This window comes from Pristiophorus japonicus, chromosome 17, assembly GCF_044704955.1.
Source record: "Pristiophorus japonicus isolate sPriJap1 chromosome 17, sPriJap1.hap1, whole genome shotgun sequence".
Classification (NCBI taxonomy): Eukaryota; Metazoa; Chordata; class Chondrichthyes; family Pristiophoridae; genus Pristiophorus; species Pristiophorus japonicus.
The window spans coordinates 25,451,953-25,475,248 of record NC_091993.1 but is presented as its reverse complement, the minus strand read 5'-3'; the positions used below and the strand labels follow the sequence as shown (position 1 = coordinate 25,475,248).

Sequence of the window (23,296 nt, the reverse complement as noted above, 5' to 3'; positions counted from 1 at the left end):
CCTCTTATCATTTAAGAAACTGGCTATTTTTGTCTTAAATTTATTCAATGTCCCAGCTTCCACAGATCTCTGAGGCAGCGAATTCCACAGATTTACAATCCTCTAAGAAAAAATGTCTTCTCATCTCTGTTTTAAATGGATGGCCACTTATTCTAAGATTATGCTCCCTAGTTCTAGTCTCCCCCATCAGTGGAAATATCCTCTCTGCATCCACCTTGTCAAGCCCCCTCATAATCTTATACGTTTCGATAAGATCACCTCTCATTCTTCTGAACTCCAATGAGTAGAGGCCCAACCTACTCAACCTCTCCTCATAACTCAACCTCTCCTCATCCCCGGAATTAACCTAGTGAACCTTCTATGAACTGCCTCCAAAGCAAGTATACCCTTTCGTAAATATGGAAACCAAAACTGCACGCAGTATTCCAGGTGTGGCCTCATCAAAACCTTGTATAGCTGTAGCAAGACTTCCCTGCTTCTATACTCCATCCCCTTTGCAATAAAGGCCAAGATACCATTAACCTTCCTGATCACTTGCTGTACCTGCATACTATCCTTTTGTGTTTCATGCAGAAGTACCCCCAGGTCCCTCTGTATTACGGCACTTTGCAATCTTTCTCCATTTAAATAATAACTTACTCTAATTGTTTCTGCCAAAGTGCATGACCTCACACTTTGCAACATTATACTCCATCTGCCAAATTTTTGCCCACTCACTTAGCTTGTTTATGTCCTTTTGCAGATTTTTTTGTCCACTTGAGACAGCAGAAGGGGCCTTGGTTTAACTTCCCATCCGAAAGACCTCCGACAATGCAGCGCTTCCTCAGCAATGCACTGAAGTGTCAAACGAGATTTTTTTTGTGTTCAAGGCCCTGAAGTGGGACTTGAACCCACAACCTTCTGACACAGAGGTGAGTGTGCGACCCACTGGGCCACAGCTGACACTGAAGGAGGAGATTTACAAGAATCTGGAGTCAGAAAAACTGACTGTGGGAGGGGGGAATCAGAGGTGGGGAAGGAAAGAGGAGAAGAAAGACCTTGTAGCAGTGGAGTTTAATGGGATAGGGATGGACCAACACCATTGCGGGATTGAAACATAGGGGCTGAAATTGGTGAAGGCCCCCGCCCGCCCAAAGGACCGCCGATGGTCGCCGAGGTACCTGTTGGTACTTTGGGCGGGGTTTTTGTCAAAAATGTCCTTGAAAGGGCGGCGGGCAGCAAAAAAGGGACTTACGCCGCCAATCTGGGCAGCAGCTGACGGGAACTCCCAATCTCGGCGGCAGAAGCACTTGCCGCCCAAGTGCCGCCGAGGATGGAGTCGGGCCCACGGTGAGTTGAAGACCTGAAAAGGAAAATCATCATAAAAACCCCCATCGGAACACCTTCAGGGGACCCTATCCAGATAAGTCGCTGTAAAGAAAATTAAAAAAAAAATGTTTACTAACTTTTTTCCCCAGCTGTTCATACTCACCGTCTGGGACACACCAGCCTCCAGCCCAGCGGTCCTTCCCCGTTCTGGCGCCGACTCCGCCCGCATCAATGTGGCATCTCGGCGGGCGGGAGGTCAGTTGCGCCACTCGGCCATCCGCTGATGTCAGCAGACGGTTCCCGGCGGCTCTCCCCTCCCGCCCGCTCCACACCAAATGGAAAGTGGCTCTGGGCTCAACTCAAAGTAGCAATGTCGGCGGCAGTGGGCGGTAATGGCCATCAATTTCGGGCCCATAGGATGAGCATTTTGCATTGAGGGTGTTGGGTGACTGGGAGCCAATGGACGTCAGCAACATCAGGGGTGGTGGGTAGTGCAGGACAAGCCAAGAACAGTAGAGTTTTGGATGAGCTGATGGTTACACGGGGTGGTGGATGGGAGGCTGGCCAGGAGAACATTAGTTGAGTCTGGAGGTGACAAAGACACTGATGAGGATTTCAGCTGTAGATGGGTTGAGGAAAGGGATACAGGCAGCTGATATTACGTGGGCGGGAGTGAGCGGTCTCGGTGATGGGAGAGGATATGGGCTCGGAAGCTCAGCCCGGGGTTGAACTGAATGCCGAGATTCCAAATAGTCCAGTCCAGCCTGAGACAGAGGCTGGGGTGGGTGGGTGGGGGTGTGAACGGAGTTGGTGGCGATGGTGTGGGGTTTGCGTGGGTACAGAAGACGATAATGCCCTATTTACATTATGAATCTGCTGCCAATAGAATACAACCAGACTTCTGTTGTCTCGAATTTGTGGACTCAGCAACATTTGTCTCCATAACAAGAGTCACTGTACTGCATTCATAATTACATGAAGCATTTTGAGGCATGTCCAAGAGACTTGATAAGGAGCCCTCTAAAGGGCAAGTCTTTTTTTTTTATCCCCACTGGAAGGACTTATGATGTTGCATTGCATTGAAAGTACAAAGTCACGTTCGTGGCCTTCCATCACTCCGCCCCTGCCTGTGGCTACAAGATGCTGGGAGATTGGGTGGGGTGGGGGTTGGGGGAATGTAGTACATGCCAGTTAATGGCTGGGAGCTTGGACTTCTCGCCCTTGCCCCCTCCCTTCCTGTGGCCAAAATAATATGCTAGTGGCAGCCTTGGCTGTTAGACCCATCCTCCCCCTGCCCCCAGAGGCTGAGCTACAACATAAGTGGCTTATTAAAGCAGTAATCTCGGGACTTCTTGCAAGTCAGCCAATTTGGTTCGATTACTGCAATCTGCTTTATATGTACACATGGCTGTTATTAACATATTTCCTCTCGCAATATTCTGGTCTGCCTAAAACTAGGAACTGCAGCAAAAAGTAAGCTAAATGCATTGATTGAGGTTACACAAAAATCATTAATTCTTGCATTTATATAGCGCCTTTCACGACCACCGAACGTCCCATAGAAACATAGAAAATAGGTGCAGGAGTAGGCCATTCGGCCCTTCTAGCCTGCACCGCCATTCAATGAGTTCATGGCTGAACATTCAACTTCAGTACCCCATTCCTGCTTTCTCGCCATACCCCTTGATCCCCCTAGCAGTAAGGACCTCATCTAACACCTTTTTGAATATATTTAGTGAATTGGCCTCAACAACTTTCTGTGGTAGAGAATTCCACAGGTTCACCACTCTCTGGGTGAAGAAGTTCCTCCGCATCTCGGTCCTAAATGGCTTACCCCTTATCCTTAGACTGTGACCCCTGGTTCTGGACTTCCCCAACATTGGGAACATTCTTCCTGCATCTAACCTGTCTAACCCCGTCAGAATTTTATATGTTTCTATGAGCTCCCCTCTCATTCTTCTGAACTCCAGTGAATACAAGCCCAGTTGATCCAGTCTTTCTTGATAGGTCAGTCCCGCCATCCCGGGAATCAGTCTGGTGAACCTTCGCTGCACTCCCTCAATAGCAAGAATGTCCTTCCTCAGGTTAGGAGACCAAAACTGTGCACAATACTCCAGGTGTGGCCTCACCAAGGCCCTGTACAATTGTAGTAACACCTCCCTGCCCCTGTACTCAAATCCCCTTGCTATGAAGGCCAACATGCCATTTGCTTTCTTAACCGCCTGCTGCACCTGCATGCCAACCTTCAATGACTGATGTACCATGACACCCAGGTCTCTTTGCACCTCCCCTTTTCCTAATCTGTCACCATTCAGATAATAGTCTGTCTCTCTGTTTTTACCACCAAAGTGGATAACCTCACATTTATCCACATTATACTTCATCTGCCATGCATTTGCCCACTCACCTAACCTATCCAAGTCGCTCTGCAGCCTCACAGCATCCTCCTCGCAGCTCACACTGCCACCCAACTTAGTGTCATCCGCAAATTTGGAGATACTACATTTAATCCCCTCATCTAAATCATTAATGTACAGTGTAAACAGCTGGGGCCCCAGCACAGAACCTTGCGGTACCCCACTAGTCACTGCCTGCCATTCTGAAAAGTACCCATTTACTCCTACTCTTTGCTTCCTGTCTGACAACCAGTTCTCAATCCATGTCAGTACACTACCCCCAATCCCATGTGCTCTAACTTTGCACATCAATCTCTTGTGTGGGACCTTGTCGAACGCCTTCTGAAAGTCCAAATATACCACATCAACTGGTTCTCCCTTATCCACTCTACTGGAAACATCCTCAAAAAATTCCAGAAGATTTGTCAAGCATGATTTCCCTTTCACAAATCCATGCTGACTTGGACCTATCATGTCACCTCTTTCCAAATGCACTGCTATGACATCCTTAATAATTGATTCCATCATTTTACCCACTACCGATGTCAGGCTGACCGGTCTATAATTCCCTGTTTTCTCTCTCCCTCCTTTTTTAAAAAGTGGGGTTACATTGGCTACCCTCCACTCCATAGGAACTGATCCAGAGTCAATGGAATGTTGGAAAATGACTGTCAACGCATCCACTATTTCCAAGGCCACCTCCTTAAGTACTCTGGGATGCAGTCCATCAGGCCCTGGGGATTTATCGGCCTTCAATCCCATCAATTTCCCCAACACAATTTCCCGGCTAATAAGGATTTCCCTCAGTTCCTCCTCCTTACTAGACCCCCCGACCCCTTTTATAACCGGAAGGTTGTTCGTGTCCTCCTTCGTGAATACCGAACCAAAGTACTTGTTCAATTGGTCCGCCATTTCTTTGTTCCCCGTTATGACTTCCCCTGATTCTGACTGCAGGGGACCTACATTTGTCTTTACTAACCTTTTTCTCTTTACATATCTATAGAAACTTTTGCAATCCGTCTTAATGTTCCCTGCAAGCTTCTTCTCATACTCCATTTTCCCTGCCCTAATCAAACCCTTTGTCCTCCTCTGCTGAGTTCTAAATTTCTCCCAGTCCCCAGGTTCGCTGTTATTTCTGGCCAATTTGTATGCCACTTCCTTGGCTTTAATACTATCCCTGATTTCCCTTGATAGCCACGGTTGAGCCACCTTCCCTTTTTTATTTCTATGCCAGACAGGAATGTACAATTGTTGTAATTCATCCATACGGTCTCTAAATGTCTGCCATTGCCCATCCACTGTCAACCCCTTAAGTATCATTCGCCAATCCATCTCAGCCAATTCACGCCTCATACCTTCAAAGTTAGCCTTCTTTAAGTTCTGGACCATGGTCTCTGAATTAACTGTTTCATTCTCCATCCTAATGCAGAATTCCACCATATTATGGTCACTCTTCCCCAAGGGGCCTCGCACAACGAGATTGCTAATTAATCCTTTCTCATTACATAACACCCAGTCTAAGATGGCCTCCCCCCTAGTTGGTTCCTCGACATATTGGTCTAAAAAACCATCCCTTATGCACTCCAGAAAATCCTCCTCCACCGTATTGCTTCCAGTTTGGTTAGCCCAATCTATGTGCATATTAAAGTCACCCATTATAACTGCTGCACCTTTATTGCACGCACCCCTAATTTCCTGTTTGATGCCCTCCCCAACATCACTACTACTGTTTGGAGGTCTGTACACAACTCCCACTAACGTTTTTTGCCCTTTGGTGTTCTGCAGCTCTACCCATATAGATTCCACATCATCCAAGCTAATGTCCTTCCTAACTATTGCCTTAATCTCCTCCTTAACCAGCAATGCTACCCCACCTCCTTTTCCTTTTATTCTATCCTTCCTGAATGTTGAATACCCCTGGATGTTGAGTTCCCAGCCCTGCTCATCCTGGAGCCACGTCTCCGTAATCCCAATCACATCATATTTGTTAACATCTATTTGCACAGTTAATTCATCCACCTTATTGCGGATACTCCTTGCATTAAGACACAAAGCCTTTAGGCTTGTTTTTTTAACACCCTCTGTCCTTTTAGAATTTTGCTGTACAATGGCCCTTTTTGTTCTTTGCCTTGGGTTTCTCTGCCCTCCACTTTTCCTCATCTCCTTTCTGTCTTTTGTTTTTGCCTCCTTTTTGTTTCCCTCTATCTCCCTGCATTGGTTCCCATCCCCCTGCCATATTAGTTTAACTCCTCCCCAACAGTACTAGCAAACACTCCCCCGAGGACATTGGTTCCGATTCTGCCCAAGTGCAGACCGTCCGGATTGTACTGGTCCCACCTCCCCCAGAACCGGTTCCAATGCCCCAGGAATTTGAATCCCTCCCTGCTGCACCATTGCTCAAGCCACGTATTCATCTGAGCTATCCTGCGATTCCTACTCTGACTAGCACGTGGCACTGGTAGCAATCCCGAGATTACTACTTTTGAGGTCCTACTTTTTAATTTAGCTCCTAGCTCCTTAAATTCATTTCGTAGGAACTCATCCCTTTTTTTACCTATGTCATTGGTACCAACGTGCACCACGACAACTGGCTGTTCTCCCTCCCTTTTTAGAATGTCCTGCACCCGCTCCGAGACATCCTTGACCCTTGCACCAGGGAGGCAACATACCATCCTGGAGTCTCGGTTGCGGCCGCAGAAACGCCTATCTATTCCCCTTACAATTGAATCCCCTATCACTATCGCTCGCCCACTCTTTTTCCTGCCCTCCTGTGCAACAGAGCCAGCCACGGTGCCATGAACTTGGCTGCTGCTGCCCACTCCTGATGAGTCATCCCCCTCAACAGCACTCAAAGCAGTGTATCTGTTTTGCAGTGGGATGACCACAGGGGACCCCTGCACTACCTTCCTTGCACTACTCTTCCTGCTGGTCTTCCATTCCCTCGCTGGCTGTGGACCCTTCTCCTGCGGTAAGACCAACTCGCTACACGTGATACTCACGTCATTCTCAGCATCGTGGATGCTCCAGAGTGAATCCACCTTCAGCTCCAACTCCGCAACGCGGACCGTCAGTAGCCGGAGGTGGACACACTTCCCGCACATGTAGTCGTCAGGGACACTGGTGTTGTCCCCGTGTTCCCACATGGTACAGGAGGAGCATATCACATGACCGAGCAGTCCTGCCATGACTTAACCCTTAGATACACTTAAATTGCCGACAACAATGTTAAAAGTTACTGACAAAGAAAAAGAAAAACTACTCACCAATCAGCAGCCAATCACTTACCACGTTGGCTGTGACGTCACCTTTTGATTTCTTTCTACTTCTTTTTTGACTTCTCTCAGCTGGAGCTGCACCGGTACGCCTCTCTCGACTCCCGCCTCTCTCGACGCTCCCCGGACTGCTGAGCCTTTTATAGGCCGCTGCCTCTCTCGACGCTCCCCGGACTGCTGAGCCTTTTATAGGCCGCTGCCTCTCTCGACTCCCGCCTCTCTCGACGCTCCCCGGACTGCTGAGCCTTTTATAGGCCGCTGCCTCTCTCGACTCCCGCCTCTCTCGACGCTCCCCGGACTGCTGAGCCTTTTATAGGCCGCTGCCTCTCTCGACTCCCGCCTCTCTCGACGCTCCCCGGACTGCTGAGCCTTTTATAGGCCGCTGCCTCTCTGGACTCCCGCCTCTCTCGACGCTCCCCGGACTGCTGAGCCTTTTATAGGCCGCTGCCTCTCTGGACTCCCGCCTCTCTCGACGCTCCCCGGACTGCTGAGCCTTTTATAGGCCGCTGCCTCTCTGGACTCCCGCCTCTCTCGACGCTCCCCGGACTGCTGAGCCTTTTATAGGCCGCTGCCTCTCTCGACTCCCGCCTCTCTCGACGCTCCCCGGACTGCTGAGCCTTTTATAGGCCGCTGCCTCTCTGGACTCCCGCCTCTCTCGACGCTCCCCGGACTGCTGAGCCTTTTATAGGCCGCTGCCTCTCTCGACGCTCCCCGGACTGCTGAGCCTTTTATAGGCCGCTGCCTCTCTGGACTCCCGCCTCTCTCGACGCTCCCCGGACTGCTGAGCCTTTTATAGGCCGCTGCCTCTCTCGACTCCCGCCTCTCTCGATGCTCCCCGGACTGCTGAGCCTTTTATAGGCCGCTGCCTCTCTGGACTCCCGCCTCTCTCGACGCTCCCCGGACTGCTGAGCCTTTTATAGGCCGCTGCCTCTCTCGACTCCCGCCTCTCTCCCAAAGTGCTTTACAGCCAATGCATTACTTTTGGAGTGTAGTCACTGTTGTAATGTGGGAAACGCAACAGCCAATTTGCACACAGCAAGCTCCCACAAACAGCAGTATGATAATGACCAGATAATCTGTTTTTTGTGATGTTGATTGAGGGATAAATATTGGTTAGGATACTGGGGATAACTCCCCTGCTCTTCTTCGAAATAGTGCCATGGGATCTTTTACGTCCACCTGAGGGGGCAGACAGGGCTTCGGTTTAACGTCTCATCCAAAAGACGGCACCTCCGACAGTGCAGCACTCCCTCAGCCCTGCACTGGGAGTGTCAGCCTAGATTTATGTACTCAAGTTCTTGGAGTGGCACTTGAACCCACAACCTTCTGACTCAGAGGCGAGGGTGCTACCCACTGAGCCACGGCTGACACAGTCTGATACCCAAAGCAAGGGACAGGAGGCAAACTGAACAGACATTGGCCAATGCCGCTCCATATACAGCTTTTAAAGAGGCCATCACATCAGTCAAGGATGAGGAAAAAGCTATTCGAGCCAATGGAAGCTTTTCCTCCTGGTGCTTTAAGGCTCCCCTTTCAGCATCCAGCTCTATTTTGAACAACCGGATTATTTAAGAAAAGATATACTTGCTTTGGAGGCAGTTCAGAGAAGGTTCACTAGGTTGATTCCAGAGATGAGGGGGTTGACTTATGAGAAAAGGTTGAGTAGGCTGGGCCTCTACTCACTGGAATTCAGAAGAATGAGAGGTGATCTTATTGAAACGTATAAGATTGAGGGGGTTTGACAAGGTGGATGCAGAGAGGATATTTCCACTGATGGGGGAGACTAGAACTAGAGGGCATGATCTTAGATTAAGGGGCCGCCCATTTAAAACTGAGATGAGGAGGAATTTCTTCTCTGAGGGTTGTAGATCTATGGAATTCGCTGCCTCAGAGAGCTGTGGAAGCTGGGTCATTGAATAAATTTAAGACCGAGAGAGTGTTTCTTAACCAATAAGGGAATAAGGGGTTATGGGGAGCGGGCAGGGAAGTGGACCCGAGTCCATGATCGGATCAGCCATGATCGTATTAAATGGCAGGGCAGGCTCGAGGGGCTCTATGGCCTACTCCCGCTCCTATTTCTTATGTTCTTATGTTATGTTTTGCCTTTACTACGATGCCTGGCGAATCACTGCACACATCTTTTAGCATTTGTTTCCTGTTCATTATCCAGGGCACGCAACCAAAACATAGCTAGGTAACCGGGCCAGCTAAGATACTTTCGAAGTTGTGAGAAGCTAAAGAACTCAAGCATGGGAGCAATCGGAATACAACCGCTGAGGTATGTTGGAGAAAGAAGGAAGAAACTCTGTCAAGATGTACTTTCATTAATTTTGAGGCGTACTCTCCTATCCTGGCCAACACTGAAATAATAACCGGGGTTTACTTTATCTATAACATTTAATATTTTGTACATTTCAATGAGGTTTCCAGACTGTGAAGCTTAATGCTCTCTAATCTTTTTCCTAGGTCACCACTTCAAAGGCTCGTTGTTCATTCCTGTATACCTTGGCATAGTGATGAAAAGATTAAAAAAAAGGCCAAGCATTTAAATAGTTCACCTTTCTCAAACATTTGAAATGCTTCACATCCAAGTCACTTTAAAATGCAGTGCATCGATTTAAAGTAATTGGCAGAAGGTTTAGAGAGGATTTGAGGAGAACTTTTTTCACCCAGAGGGAGGTGGGGGTCTGGAACTCACTGCCTGAAAAGGGTGGTAGAGGCAGAAACCCTCACCATGTTTAAAAAGTAATGGATTACACTTGAAGTGCCGTAACCTGCAGGGCTACGAACCAAGAGCTAGAAAGTGGGATTAGGCTGGACATTTGTGTCAGCTGGCATGAACACGATGGGCCGAATGGCCTTCTGCTGTGCTGCAAATTTCTGGGATTCCATGATGCAGCACAAGTGGCAACTATGCTGAACATAGCAAGATCCCACATGCAGCAGGGCGATGAATGACTGAGCAGTTACTCTGTTCCTGGGTGACGTTGGGCGAGCGGAATGTTGGCCAAGGCTCCGGAGACAACACCCTGCTCCTTTTCAAATCAGACTCGAACCAAGTCAGGCTGACCCATGTTATAAAGCATTAGCATAACTTCTATAGATTTCTCGACAAAACCCAACCTGGTTAACTGCTGGCACCATCACAATGAGCTCCTCGCTTTCAAACAGACGCAAGAAGCAGAACCAGTATGGACAGGTAGGGCCTCTATCTCCTTTGAAGGACAGGAGATCTCACAATGCAGCACACACTCAGAATTACACTGGTGTCAGTCGAGGTACTGGGTGTGAAATTGGTTATCGTCCTGTTTGGGGCGTTAACTTTGAAAAATTAGCGGCAGGCGCTAGGCCGGCCGCCCGATGCACGCCTCCTGCAGGTGTCAGTGCTTTCATCCTGCAGTGGGCACAAGGTAATTTCGGGTACGGGGCACTGCGCACGGAGAGAACGTCACGATATCCAGGCGAAGGGGATCAGGGTGCAACGCTGTAGCGTTGCCGCAAACCTCCCGCCGAATACGGCATGAGTCACTACTCTCGCGGCACCCCATCACAAAACCATTTGCGCCCAGTTAACTGCCCCCGGAGGAGCTAGCGGGAGACGAAAAGGCACACAATTTTCCCCCAATGTGTGTGAATTATACGGAAAGGTAAATGGAGTAAAAGGTTAGAATTAGAAAATAAATGAAGATCATTTCTGAAACTATTTTCTCAGACACTCACTTCGTATTGTTCTTCATTGACTGGAGCAATTTTCATTGGTTCAACATTTTTTTTTTTAACCCCCTCATTAGTACCAGGACTGAAGGTTCGATAGAGTTTCCCACTGAAAGTGTGGGTGAAAGTGAGCAGATGGGACATGGCTCGATTCTTGGGCGTGCAGCATAAACCCACTGACTCAGAGGCACTGGGTACTCTGGAGTTCGGCGGGTGGCAGTAGCTCAGAGTGCAAGGCATTGCGAGATCGACTGTCCTTCAAGTCAGATAGAGTCCCTGCCGGTCTACACTAGTGTTGCCTCTAGTTCCCCAATCCCACCACTACAGAGTTGTCGGCTCATCTTTGAGGGTCTGCCAAGATAAAAGAACCAGATTTAGCAATGTAAGCATGTGTCCTGTGAACTAAACTACAGAAGTACCAAGTGTAAGTGTCTACAGATTGAACCAAGTCAAGCGAATCTACATTATAAAGTATTAGCTTAATTTCTATAGACTTGTATTCTGTTCTGGCTACACAGTCTCCCATTCCATTTCTTAATTTAGTCTGGGGAACAAAAACCAGGGCTGGCCAATTGTTGGCATATAACCCATTGGTCCCACTGAAGTTTGCAAAGAATAAGCTCACTGTTTAATGACTTCATTTGCTGGGACCCACGCACGCAACTGAAGTTACCACTTTAAAGGGTTGGCTTGATGAACACGAAGCTTCTTTACCAATACTAACTCATTCAGAAAGTCTAAAGGTTAAAAATAAAATAAAATCTCAAAATGTTCTCATTGTTAGTGATATTGGTAAACCATTTTAGACTCTACCCTGAATCCGAAAGGAGCTGGACTGACACAAGGGCCATGGTGTGGCCTGTATACTTGCTGAGCCGATGACATCAATCGCCTTTAACAGCACAATGCCAGAGAACACAAGCTAAAAATTAAGAGCTTTGGTGTACGAAGGGAATTAGAGCAGGACCTTTGTTCATCCAAAGGGCAATAGATTGTAGAACAAGTTACCAGGGAAGGGAACTGAAGCCATCTGTGCAAATAGGTTCAAGATGCAATGAGATGTATTTTTAGAGAAAGAAGAAATTAGAGGCGATGGTGAGAAGGTGAGGTCCACATAGTGAAAAAGAGAGCAGCTTCGTAGGCTTATTGACTTTTTCCCATCTCTAAAAAAATTTACTCTTTTATACTATAAGTCAGTACTACTTCTTAGACAGTCCCCTGGAGTCAAGGATGACTTGCAGTCACACCAATAAGAGTTCTTGGGTGACTGATGAGACCAATGTGGGACCTACAGTCTCTGTCGAAGGTGGGGCAGACGGTGGTTGGAGGGACAGGTGGGTGGGGTGCTTGGGTTGTCGTGCTCTCCTTCCGCTGTTTGCGCTTGGTTTCCACGTGCTCCCGGTGAAGAGACTCGAGGTGTTCGGCGCCTTCCCGGATGCTTCTCCTCCACTTTGAGTGATCTTCGGCCAGGGATTCCCAGGTGTCAGTGGGGATGTTGCATTTTTTCAATAAGGCTTTGAGAGTGCCCTTGAAACTTTTCCTCTGCTCGCTTGCCATGTCGAAGCTGAGTAGAGTGCTTGTTTTGGGAGTCCCATGTCGGGCATGCGGACGATGTGGTCCATCCATCGGAGCTGATCGAGCGTGGTCAATGCTTCGATGCTGAGGATGTTGGCCTGAGCAAGAACACGGACGTTGGCCAATCCTGCCAGTGGGTTTGCAGATCTTGCGGAGGTAGCGTTGGTAGTACTTCGCTTTGAGGTGCCTGCTGTACATAGCCCATGTCTCTGAAGCATATAGGAGGGCGAGTATCACTACTGCTATGTAGACCATGAGTTTGGTGTCAGGTTTGAGGTCCTGGTCTTCAAACACTCCCTTCCTCAGGTGACCAAAGGCTGCACTGGCACATTGAAGGTGGTGTTGGACTTTGTCATTGACGCCTGCCCTTGTTGATAGTGGGCTCCCGAGGTATGGAAAATAAGTCAGTACAGTACACACAGGACATGCAGTGAAGTAAAGGGAAAAGTCACCATCAAAAATTCCCAACAAACTCCCTGTGTTGGCTTGATGAACACAAGGCTTCTTGACCAATAGTAACATATTCAGAAAGTCAATGGTTTAAAAAAAAAGTTACAAATCTCAAACGTTCTCATTATTATTCAAAGTTAGTGATATCAGTAAACCATTTTAGACTGTATGCTGAACGAACACTAAGCCAGTGACATCAATCACAATGGTAGACCATGTAGCCAGAACAGAATACAAGTCTGTAGACATTAAGCTAATGCTTTATAATGGAGATCAGCTTGACTTGGTTCATGTCTGTAGACACTATTACGGTTAGTACCTCTGTAGTTTGGTTCTCGGGACGCGTGCAGATGGAATCACTCAAATTTAATACAACTCAGGAGTGAGTAAATGACAACTGTTCAAGCTTTCTTCTTGCAGTTTAGACCATTGTCTCAAACTTTCGATGAGTTACCTTACACACACTGTTCAGTCTACACCCACCTTTCAGTCTAGACATTATTTTCCAAGTAACATGACTGCGCTGCATCCTCATGCTTTGACTGTGCGTTAGCCTCACGCTCTGCCTGTGTGTTGCCCTCCGAGCAAGACACCACAGCCTATGCGTTGCCCTCCACATGACAGGCCCCAGCCCGCACCCTACTCTCTACACAACCTTCCCTAGCCCATGTGTTACCCTCCAAGTAATGTGGTCCAACCTGTGCGTTAACCTGTACACAGGTAGAGCAAGAAGATAACATACAGGCAAAGCATGAGGATAATGCACAGGTTAGCATGTGTTATGTTGAAGATAATGCACGGTGTTGTATGTCCTCTGGCTCGGGGAATCTAGAACCAAGGGCCACAGTCTCAGAATAAGGGGTCGGCCTTTTAGGAAAGGAGATGAGGAGAAATTTCTTCACTCAGAGGGTGGTGAAACTTTGGAATTCACTACCCCAGAGGGCTGTGGAGGCTCAGTCGTTGAGTATATTCAAGACAGAGATCGATAGACTTCTAGATATTAAGGGAATCAAGGGATATGGTTATAGTGCAGGAAAGTGGAGTTGAGGTGGAAGATCAGCCATGATCTCATTGAATGGTGGAGCAGGCTCGAGGGGCCGAATGGCCAACTGCTGCTTCTAATTCTTATGTTCTTGTGCCTCAGGCCACAATACCCTCCATAAATCAGGCCACAGACTGCAAATTGCCCTTCAATAATAAGAGCTGCCCGTCACTCAACAATACAAACAGCCAGCTATCACAATACTTACAGCCAAGGCCTCCTGAAGGCTTACATTCATCTCCCTTCTCCTATTCAGGTAGGCATAGAGACTTTGCTCAGTAATTCCCAACATCAGCATGGCCCAGACTGTCAGATAGTCAGGCAGGGGGTAGGGGATAATGAAGGAAGGTAAAGATGAATCGACAGCGTTTCAAGGGGAAGGGGAGCGGATGAGTTGAAAGCCAAGCGAAGTGAGCAAGAATTGCAGACGTAAAGATGACAGTGCTGCTCTGCACCAAATCTCACTTCCAAAAACAGACTCTTCAATTTTTATTTTAAGTTAACTTACCCAGTGCTTGTAAACTTTTAAAATGAACTGTTACTTTGATTTCAGTTTGTAAACATGCCCGTAAAGAGTCCCAGCTGGAATTACTGCCAATAAACCAGGCAGTATTCCAATGTGTTTCAAGTTTAACTTTTCTATCATTTCTAACAAGAGCATTCAATATATATGTTTTTGGATATCATGAGCTGTTTAAGCACACGTGAAGCAGCCTTGCTAGCCACTCCAAAGCTTAAATCGCTGCTCATAGTCATATTCAGGATAAGTCGTTAATATCGAGATAAAAGAAAGAAAGACTTGCATTTATATGGTCTCGAAGCACTTTACAGCTAATGAAGTCATTTTGGAGTGTAGTCACTGTTGGAATGTGGGAAACGTGGCAGCCAATTTGCGCACAGCAAGCTCCCACACACAGCAATGTGATAATGAAAAGATAATCTATTTTTGTTATCTTGATTGAGGGATAAATTTTGGCTCCAGGACATCAGGGATAACTCCCCTGCTCTTCTTCAAAATAGTGCCATGAGGTCTTTTTCGTCCACCTGAACGTGCAAATGGGGCCTCGATTTAACATCTCACCCGAAAGACGGCACCTCTGACAGTGCAGCACTCCCTCAGCATTGAACTGGGAGCGTCAGCCTAGATTTTTGTGCTCAAGTCCCTGGAGTGGGACTTGAACCCACAACCTTCTGACTCAGAGGCAATGTGCTGCCCACTGAGCCACGGCTGACACTAACGTGAGACAGTTAGTGGGACTGTTGAAAAGCACCAAGAACAGACCCTATCCAAATCTTCAAACCCACAAAATTCAGACAACAGAAAGCAGTGGAAGAGGAGACAGTTTGAGACCGAGCAGCTCTAACTGTGCAGACCAGAGAGTCCAAAGGCCCATACAGTTTGGGCACCTCAAACTTTGAATCATTTTATTTCTATCAAATCTGTTTAACTTTCTCTACTTGTACATTAAAGCAGATCCCTGTTTGAAGGGAATTTGAAATTTTACTGAGAACGCAACAGTTAGCAGCTCATGGACTTTGAACACATGAAACTCTCCCGAGCTAGCCTTGAACAAATCAGTTAAAATGTGCGTCTCATTAACTAATTGCCTCCAGCCTTTCTGCACAGCGAGAACTCCTTGAAGCAACTTTCCAATTTCAACTATAGTATTCAAGGGTTCGAATTCTTACCTTCGACTTTCTTTCTCTCCCCCAAGTTCAGGCACCGAATCTCAGTTATAACTTTGGATACTACCTCTGCCACTGAGTGACGTCATAAATTGAACAGCTCAAACACAAAGAGCAAACACCAGTTAACTCGTGGGGAGCACCCGATCTCTGCTTAGTCATTTCCCAATGAGGTGGTGCGCGCAAGAAATCACAAGCACGTCACACACGGTGTTGGAACTCCCAAGCCCTGCTTCACCCAGATAATGAAAATAATTCATTCCCCTGGCTGATTCATGAATATCTGCATGAACTATTTAGTAAATGGGTGCAACAAGCTACACCTTATGCAAAGGGGAAGGATGCACGTCGGCCTGGGAAAGTCTAGCATTAAACAAAGATGATATCACCAAGCAGCCAAGCCAAGAAAGCACACTGCAGTGCTTTACATTGGCTGGCCATCATCTCTCCCACTTCACATTTCAACCACACCCTGAACCGAACAACATCACTACTAAATACCCTGATCTCTGGATGAAAGCCAGGAGACAAGACAAAAATTACGAAATTAATTATGAGAAGAACAGAGTTTATCGCTGCGAGGCAAGGGAATAAAAAACACAGTATTTAAAGAAGTGTGAAATTGAGGTGAAGTGTGAAGTCTGTCAGATCCAACTCCACCAACAGACCACAAATAATCTGAAGCTTCAAGCACTATGCCCAGTAAGTCGTGCATCAGGGCGACAGGTTACTGTGGCTCTCCAACAAGACCCTAAGCTCAGGGAAACTTTCACTTTTTATTTATTCAGAACCCAAAGGGAAGGCACGAGTTCCACAGTGCAGGGCACCGTACATGTTGAAGAATAAAATTAAACCAGAGATTGCACAAGAACATAAGAAATAGGAGGAGTAGGCCATTCGGCCCCTCGAGCTTGCTCCGCTATTCAATAAGATCATGGCTGATCTTCCACCTCAAACTCCACTTTCCTGCCTGCTCCCCATATCCCTTGATTCCCGAGAGTTCAAAAACCTATTGATCTCTGTCTTGAATATACTCAACGACTGAGCCTCCACAGCCCTCTGGGGTAAAGAATTCCAAAGATTCATCACCCTCTGAGTGAAGAAATTTCTCCTCATCTCAGTCCTAAATGGCCGACCCCTTATTCTGAGACTGTGACCCCTGGTTCTAGACTCCCCAGCCAGGGGAACATCCTCCCTGAATCTACCCTGTAAGAATATTGTGGGGCCGAAATTCAGGGTCTCAAAGGGACCCGTTAATGCCCGTTTGCGGCAGCCATTCCTAAAAATTGAATGGTTGCCTCTTTGGGGTCAACAGGCCGACCCGAACTAAATTCAGGGTGGGTATTTTTCGTCCTGGACCCCAATCTGTCCAAGTAGTTGCACTGCTAAGTTAAAGCTATAAAAGAATACTTACCAGCAATTTTCAGCCCCATCCGTCGATTCCCCGCCGCACAATGCCCACGGCAGGTTTTTCTGCCAGTGCACCATCTCTGAACTGAGTGCGGCCCGGCAGCGCAGATACCCTTAAAGGGGAGGGCCCTCTGCCGCAGCCGCAACGGAGACATTTTTGCTGGCCGACTTGCCGATCGGCCGGCAAAATACTGCCCCCGGGTTCGGCCAGGCCGCCAATGGGCAGCTTGGCACCCCTTCTTGGGTACCAGGCCGCTGGCCCAGCCGAAACCCTCCCTTGGTGGCCCAGTGGCCAAAGTCAAACAGTGATCGATTCTTTCCCCTTTAACGGAGGGGAGAGAGCATGGTGACGCACACGCGCTGTGAGATCATCACGACTCCACCGCTGATTGACCGCAGCGGAATTTTCAAAGTCCTGAAAATGGATCTACTTACCGTGCCAGGAGTTCCCGTGGTAAGTACCAGTCAAAAATGCATAGGCGTGTCAGCTTTCTGGTGCACCTGAATTTCGGCTCCCGTATGTTTCAATGAGATCACCTCTCATTCTTCCAAATTCTAGCGAATATAGGCCGAGTCTACTCAACCTCCCCTCATGGGACAAACTCCCCATCCCAGGAATTGGTCTGATGAACCAATTGGTGAGCCGTTGATTGTAGCAGAAAAGAATGAATGAGAGCAATAAGGAGTTCCACAGCTTTTAAGAAGCGAATGTTCAGCATGGCAAGAGGGCGCTCACTATATACAGGGCAGACTAAATGTCTCTGACCATGGCGAGGCTGCACTCTGAACCAGATCTTGTTCTTGTTGGCATTTCTTCAGGCGAGATGGTGGCACGCTTTCCTTTTGTTGCAAAACTAATCTGTACACAATATGTTAACGCTACAGATGAGCCTCATGTAACTGGTGCTTACGGCACCACTCAAACCATGTTCTATTTTTCTTCCAATTTCAGGGGCGGACATCCCATCTCAGGAGGATAGGCGTTTCCAAGACATTGATATTAATATTGTTACAGGGTCAATTGAGAGGAGAGGCGCCTGGTTCAGAGGAAGGTCACTGTGGGAATACTCACACCCACTGACAGGAGACATGCTTTGAGCACAAGGTAAGTCCTTCCGACAGTCCACTTAAGCATATGGGACCAGCCAGCAATTGGTCTCCATTTGTACCCATTATTACAGCTATAAAGCATCATGCGACAAAAAGACTTGCGTGCAAGTGGAGCTGGGCGCTGATCAGGTTCATCGCCTCATATTACTTAACATAGTATATACAGCACAGAAACAGCCCATGCCAGCGTTTATGCTCCACTCGAGCCTTCTCCTGTCTTTCCTCATCTAAATCTATCAGCATAACCCTCTATTCCCTTCTCCCTCATATGCTTGGATAGCCTCCCTTTAAATGCATCGATACTATTCGCTTCAACCACTCCCTGTGGAGGCGAGTTCCACATTCTCACCACTCTCTGGGTAAAGAGGTTTCTTCTGAATTCCCGATTGGATTTCCTGGTGACTATCTTATATTGATGGTCTCTAGTTATACTCTGCCCCACAAGTGGAAACATTCTCTCTGTATCCACTCGATCAAAACCTTTCATAATTTTAAAGACCTCTATTAGGTCACCCCTCAGCCTTGGTCTTTCAAGAGAAAAGGGACCCAGCCTGTTCATCCTTTCCTGATACGTATACCCTCGCATTTCTGGTATCATCCTTGTAAAACTCTGCATCCTCTTCAATGCCTCTATATCCTTTCTATAATATAGTGACCAGAACTGTACGCAGTACTCCGTGTGGTCTAACCAAGGTTCGATACAGGTTTAGCACAACTTCCCTACTTTTCAATTCTATACCTCTAGAAATAAACCCTAGTGCTTTGTTTACGGCCTTGCTAACCTGCGTCGCAACGTTTAGTGATTTGTGTATTTGTACTCCGAGATTCACTACCCCACCTAGACTCACACCCTCCAAGTAATAAGTGACCTCCCCATTCTTCCTACCAAAATGTAATATCTCACATTTATCTGTGTTGAACTTAATTTGCTAATTATAGGCCCATTCTGCAAGCTTATTAAATGTCCTCCTGTAATTTGTTGGTCCTCTTTGCCCCCTAGTTCCCTGCTTTGAAGTGGTAGTGAGTCATTATGGCATTTGCAATAAAAATAATGGTCGTGCTTACCCACACTCCTTACTGCAAATGAAACTGCTCTATAAAAGGTAAACGAACTATTGCATTAATGCAAACAACAATCTGCATTTATATAGCACCTTTAACGCAGTAAAACATCCCAAGGTGCTTCATGGGAGGGGTTATCAAACACAATTTGACTGAGCCACATATGATGATGTTAGGGCAGATGATCAACAGCTTGGTCAAAGAGGTAGGTTTTAAGGAGCGACTTAAAGAAGGAAAGAGAGGTAGAGAGGCGGAGAGGTTTAGGGAGGGAGTTCCAGAGCTTGGGATATAGGCAGCTGAAGGCACGGCCGCCAGCGGTGGAGCGCTTATAATCAGGGATGGGCAAGGGGCCAGAAAACAACTATCTGGAAGCGATAAATCCATTCTTATTTGACTCACACAAGAATGGCTCACAAGACGGAAGCAGAGAATGAGCAGCACAGAGGGTGGCTATCACTTCAATTGTTCTACTGCGATTTGTTCTCCGACAATTGGGAAGTTTGACAAACCCCAGCAATTGTTTACAGGTAAATACGTTACACAGTGTGGTACTATGGCATGCAGATCAGGAAGTTCCTTGGTTTGATCCAAGTCTCTAATACATTTCGCTGATCTTAGTTGGGGAGACACAAGTGTAGCCTCAATGGCCCTGGGCTGGGGAGGAAAATCCTCAGCCGCCGGTTCCACTCCTGGTGCTAACGTGGTGACCCTGTGAGAATGGGAGCACGTGTGGACATCAGGTGAGCAAAAATCAGGCTCAGTTATGATGCCGTGTACAATTCAATAGCAGCAGTCTGGGCTCCCATATGGTGATTGGCCATTTCGGCAAGTTATCAGAGCGCTGCCTGAATCTGTGCAACCTCGTTCCAACCACAATCAGTACCTTGGGAGGTCGGAGAAGAGAGAGGGGAAAAATTGAAATATACATCGCCATGGTACAGATCTACTCATCTGAAAACAACAGTGACTCGTCGCAGTGACCCGAGATATCAACCACAGGAAGGGCAAATAGCAAAAGAAGTCTGGTCCCTACCTTCGTGAACAGATCATCAGTCTCCGTGGTCTCATCGCTGATCAGTCCATCCGAATGGCACAAAGGATCTCCAGTCACAGGCATCGATGAGGTACACTCAACAACCAGCTGCTGTTCTGACAACTGGCCATATTCTGATAAAGAAAAATGGCAGCCATTAACAATGGTCAATTGATCCCCGCCTCTCACCACGTGAATCGAACAGCCAACAAACACACAAGGTTTCACAACCATAATTCACCCATTTTCGGGCAACCTTCCAAATCCTCAGTGCTCTGAGCTTCAAGAAAGAGAACAGCAAAATCGCCCATTTTCTGTCATAATGGAAATGGTGCAAAATCGAGAAACCCCGCATTTTGGTCCGCACACAGTACAGCAACACCGGCAAATACAATACCAATGACAAAAGAATGAACTTGCATTTATATAGCACCTTTCACAACCTCAGGACGACCCAAAGTGCGTTAGTGTAGTCACTGTTGTAATGTAGGAAACACAGCAGCCAATTTGCGCACAGCAAGCTCCCACAAACAGCAATGCGATAATGACCAGGTTATCTGTTTTAGTGATGTTGATTGAGGAATAAATATTGGCCCCAGGACACTGCGAAGAACTCCCCTGCTCTTATTCGCAATAATGTCCATGGGATCTGTGAGCTCCACCCGAGAGGGCAGACAGGGCCTCGGTTTAACGTCTCATCTGAAAGACGGGCACTGAGAAAAGAAACTGGGTACTGAGGCAACGTCCCACACAAGGGTCTGTGCTGTAAACATACTGGCAGATAATGCGTACGGCAGAGCCAAGGCTCTTGGTGCTGGACATCATCAAGGTGCAAAGGTGGTGAGAAAATGAGGTAAATCAAGACAGTGGTGAGGTGATGCCAACTACACACTTAAAATATTGTGGGGGGAAAGGTAGACGGATGACGATAAGAAACTCCACAGCTTTATTAAGAGGTCTGAACACGAATGGATTGCGTACTTACTAGTTTTTATAAAACACATTTGAACATAAGAACATAAGAAACATAGAAAATAGGTGCAAGAGTAGGCCATTCAGCCCTTCGAGCCTGCACCATCATTCAATATGATCATGGCTGATCATGCAACTTCAGTACCCCATTCCTGCTTTCTCTCCATACCCCTTGATCCCTTTAGCCGTAAGGGCCACATCTAACTCCCTTTTAAATATATCTAATGAACTGGTCTCAACAACTTTCTGTGGTAGGGAAATCCACAGGTTAACAACTCTCTGGATGAAGAAGTTTCTCCTCATCTCAGTCCTAAGTGGCTTACCCCTTATCCTTAGACTGTGACCTCTGGTTCTGGACTTCAACATCAGGAACCTTCTTCCTGCATCTAACCTGTCCAATCCCATCAGAATTTTATATGTTTCTGAGATCCCCTCTCATCCTTCTAAACTCCAGTGAATACAGGCCCAGTCTCTCCTCACGTCAGTCCTGCCATCCCGGGAATCAGTCTGGTGAACCTTCGCTGCACTCCCTCAATAGCAAGAATATCCTTCCTCGGGTTAGGAGACCAAAATTGTACACAAGAAATAGGAGCAGGAATAGGCCATCTGACCCCTTGAACCTGCTCCGCCATTTAATAAGATCATGGCTGATCTGGTCTTGGCCTCAACTCTACTTTCCTGTCCGCTCCCCATTTGATCTGTTTAAACAACTAATTTTGATCGTAGCTACCGAAAGGGTTTAGTAAGAGGCTGTGAGATGATATGGACAGGGAAGTGAAATGAATGATATTAAAATAGTTGGAACACTCATCTGCAGCTGTGGACTGGGGTGCGGACTATTCAACCCCTGCTCTGACTGACCCCCCGCCCGCAGTAGAGAACAGAAACTCTATACAGACTCACACCTGAAGAATGCCCTGTGGGTGAGGACATGTAACCCACTCCCTTCTTTTAAGTATTTTTCCCCCCCAAAACTGACTTTGTCCCAAGAATTCATTTGAATTTTCAAATATGTGAGATTAGAATTTTCTGAAAGAAAATGGTGGTGAAACCATTTATTGCATCTGCAGGAACGTTACAATGCCAAACAAAAATGACAGCCCCACCTCAAAGGTCAGCTCTCAAGAAGAAAACAGGACCAGTCTTTGTCTACTGTTCAGAATTATACTCTGGACACTGAGAAGTGTAGAGGAACAAAGGGACTTTGGAGTGCATGACCACAGATCCCTAAAGGTAGGCCAGGTATTAAGGTGGTTAATAAGGCATCTGGACTACTTGCCTTGATTAGCCGAGACATAGAAAACAAGAGCAGGGAGGTTATACTTGAACTGTATAAAACACTAGTTAGGCCGCAGCTAGAGTACTGCGTGCAGTTCTGGTCACCACATTACAGGAAAGATGTGATTGCATGAGAGAGGGTGCAGAGGAGATTTACAAAGATGTTGAATTGAATATATTTAAGGTGGAGATAGACAGATTTTTGAACGATAGGGGAGTCAAGGGTTATGGGATGTGGGCAGGGAAGTCGAATTGAGGCCAAGATCAGATCAGCCACGATCTTATTGAATGGCGGAGCAGGCGCAAGGGGCCAAATGGTCTACTCCTGCTCCTATTTCTTATGTTTTTATTGCCTGGACTGGAGAATTTTAGCTATGAGGAAAGATTGGATAGACTGGGGTTGTTTTCTTTGGAACAGAGGAGGCGGAGGGGAAAACATATTGAGGTGTATAAAATTATGAGGGCCCGAGATAGAGTGGATAGGAAGGACCTATTTCCCTTAGCAAAGGAGTCAAGAACCAGGGGACATAGATTTAAAGTAATTGGTAGGAGGTTTAGAGGGGATTTGAGGGGAACAATTTTCAACCAGAGGGCGGTGGGGGTCAGGAACTCACTGAAAGGGTGGTAAAGGCAGAAACCTTCACCACATTTAAAAAGTACTTGGATGTGCACCTGAAGTGCTGTAACCTACAGGCTACGGACCAAGAGCTGGAAAGTGGGATTGGGCTGGGTAGCTGTTTGTCGGCCGGCGCGGACACGATGGGCTGAATGGCCTCCTTCCGTGCTGTAAATTTCTACGATTCTCGGTTTATTCACTCATTCGAGCTCCATGCCTGGATTTCAGTGCACACACACACACAAGGCTGTAATTTTATTGTGGCAGTGCAAGAGTTACTTATTGCCAAACATTAAACCAAAGGCTTCTCTCCCTGTTCCAGTGGTGTAGATAGGTCTTAAAGATCCCACAGCTCTATTCAAAAGGGGAATA

At 47.1% G+C, this 23,296-nt stretch overlaps 1 protein-coding gene across 4 annotated transcripts in view; it reads right to left on the bottom strand.

Moving 5' to 3' along the window:
- akap13 (A-kinase anchoring protein 13) overlaps window positions 1-23,296 on the bottom strand; it is a 185,968-nt gene that overhangs the window by 136,127 nt on the left and 26,545 nt on the right. For all 4 annotated transcript variants that reach the window (XM_070858491.1, XM_070858494.1, XM_070858492.1 and 1 more), the window contains exon 2: window positions 20,059-20,192. In XM_070858491.1, coding sequence (XP_070714592.1) covers window positions 20,059-20,142 — 84 coding nt within the window. In that variant the 5' untranslated portion in view covers window positions 20,143-20,192. The remainder of the gene's footprint in view (window positions 1-20,058; window positions 20,193-23,296) is intronic.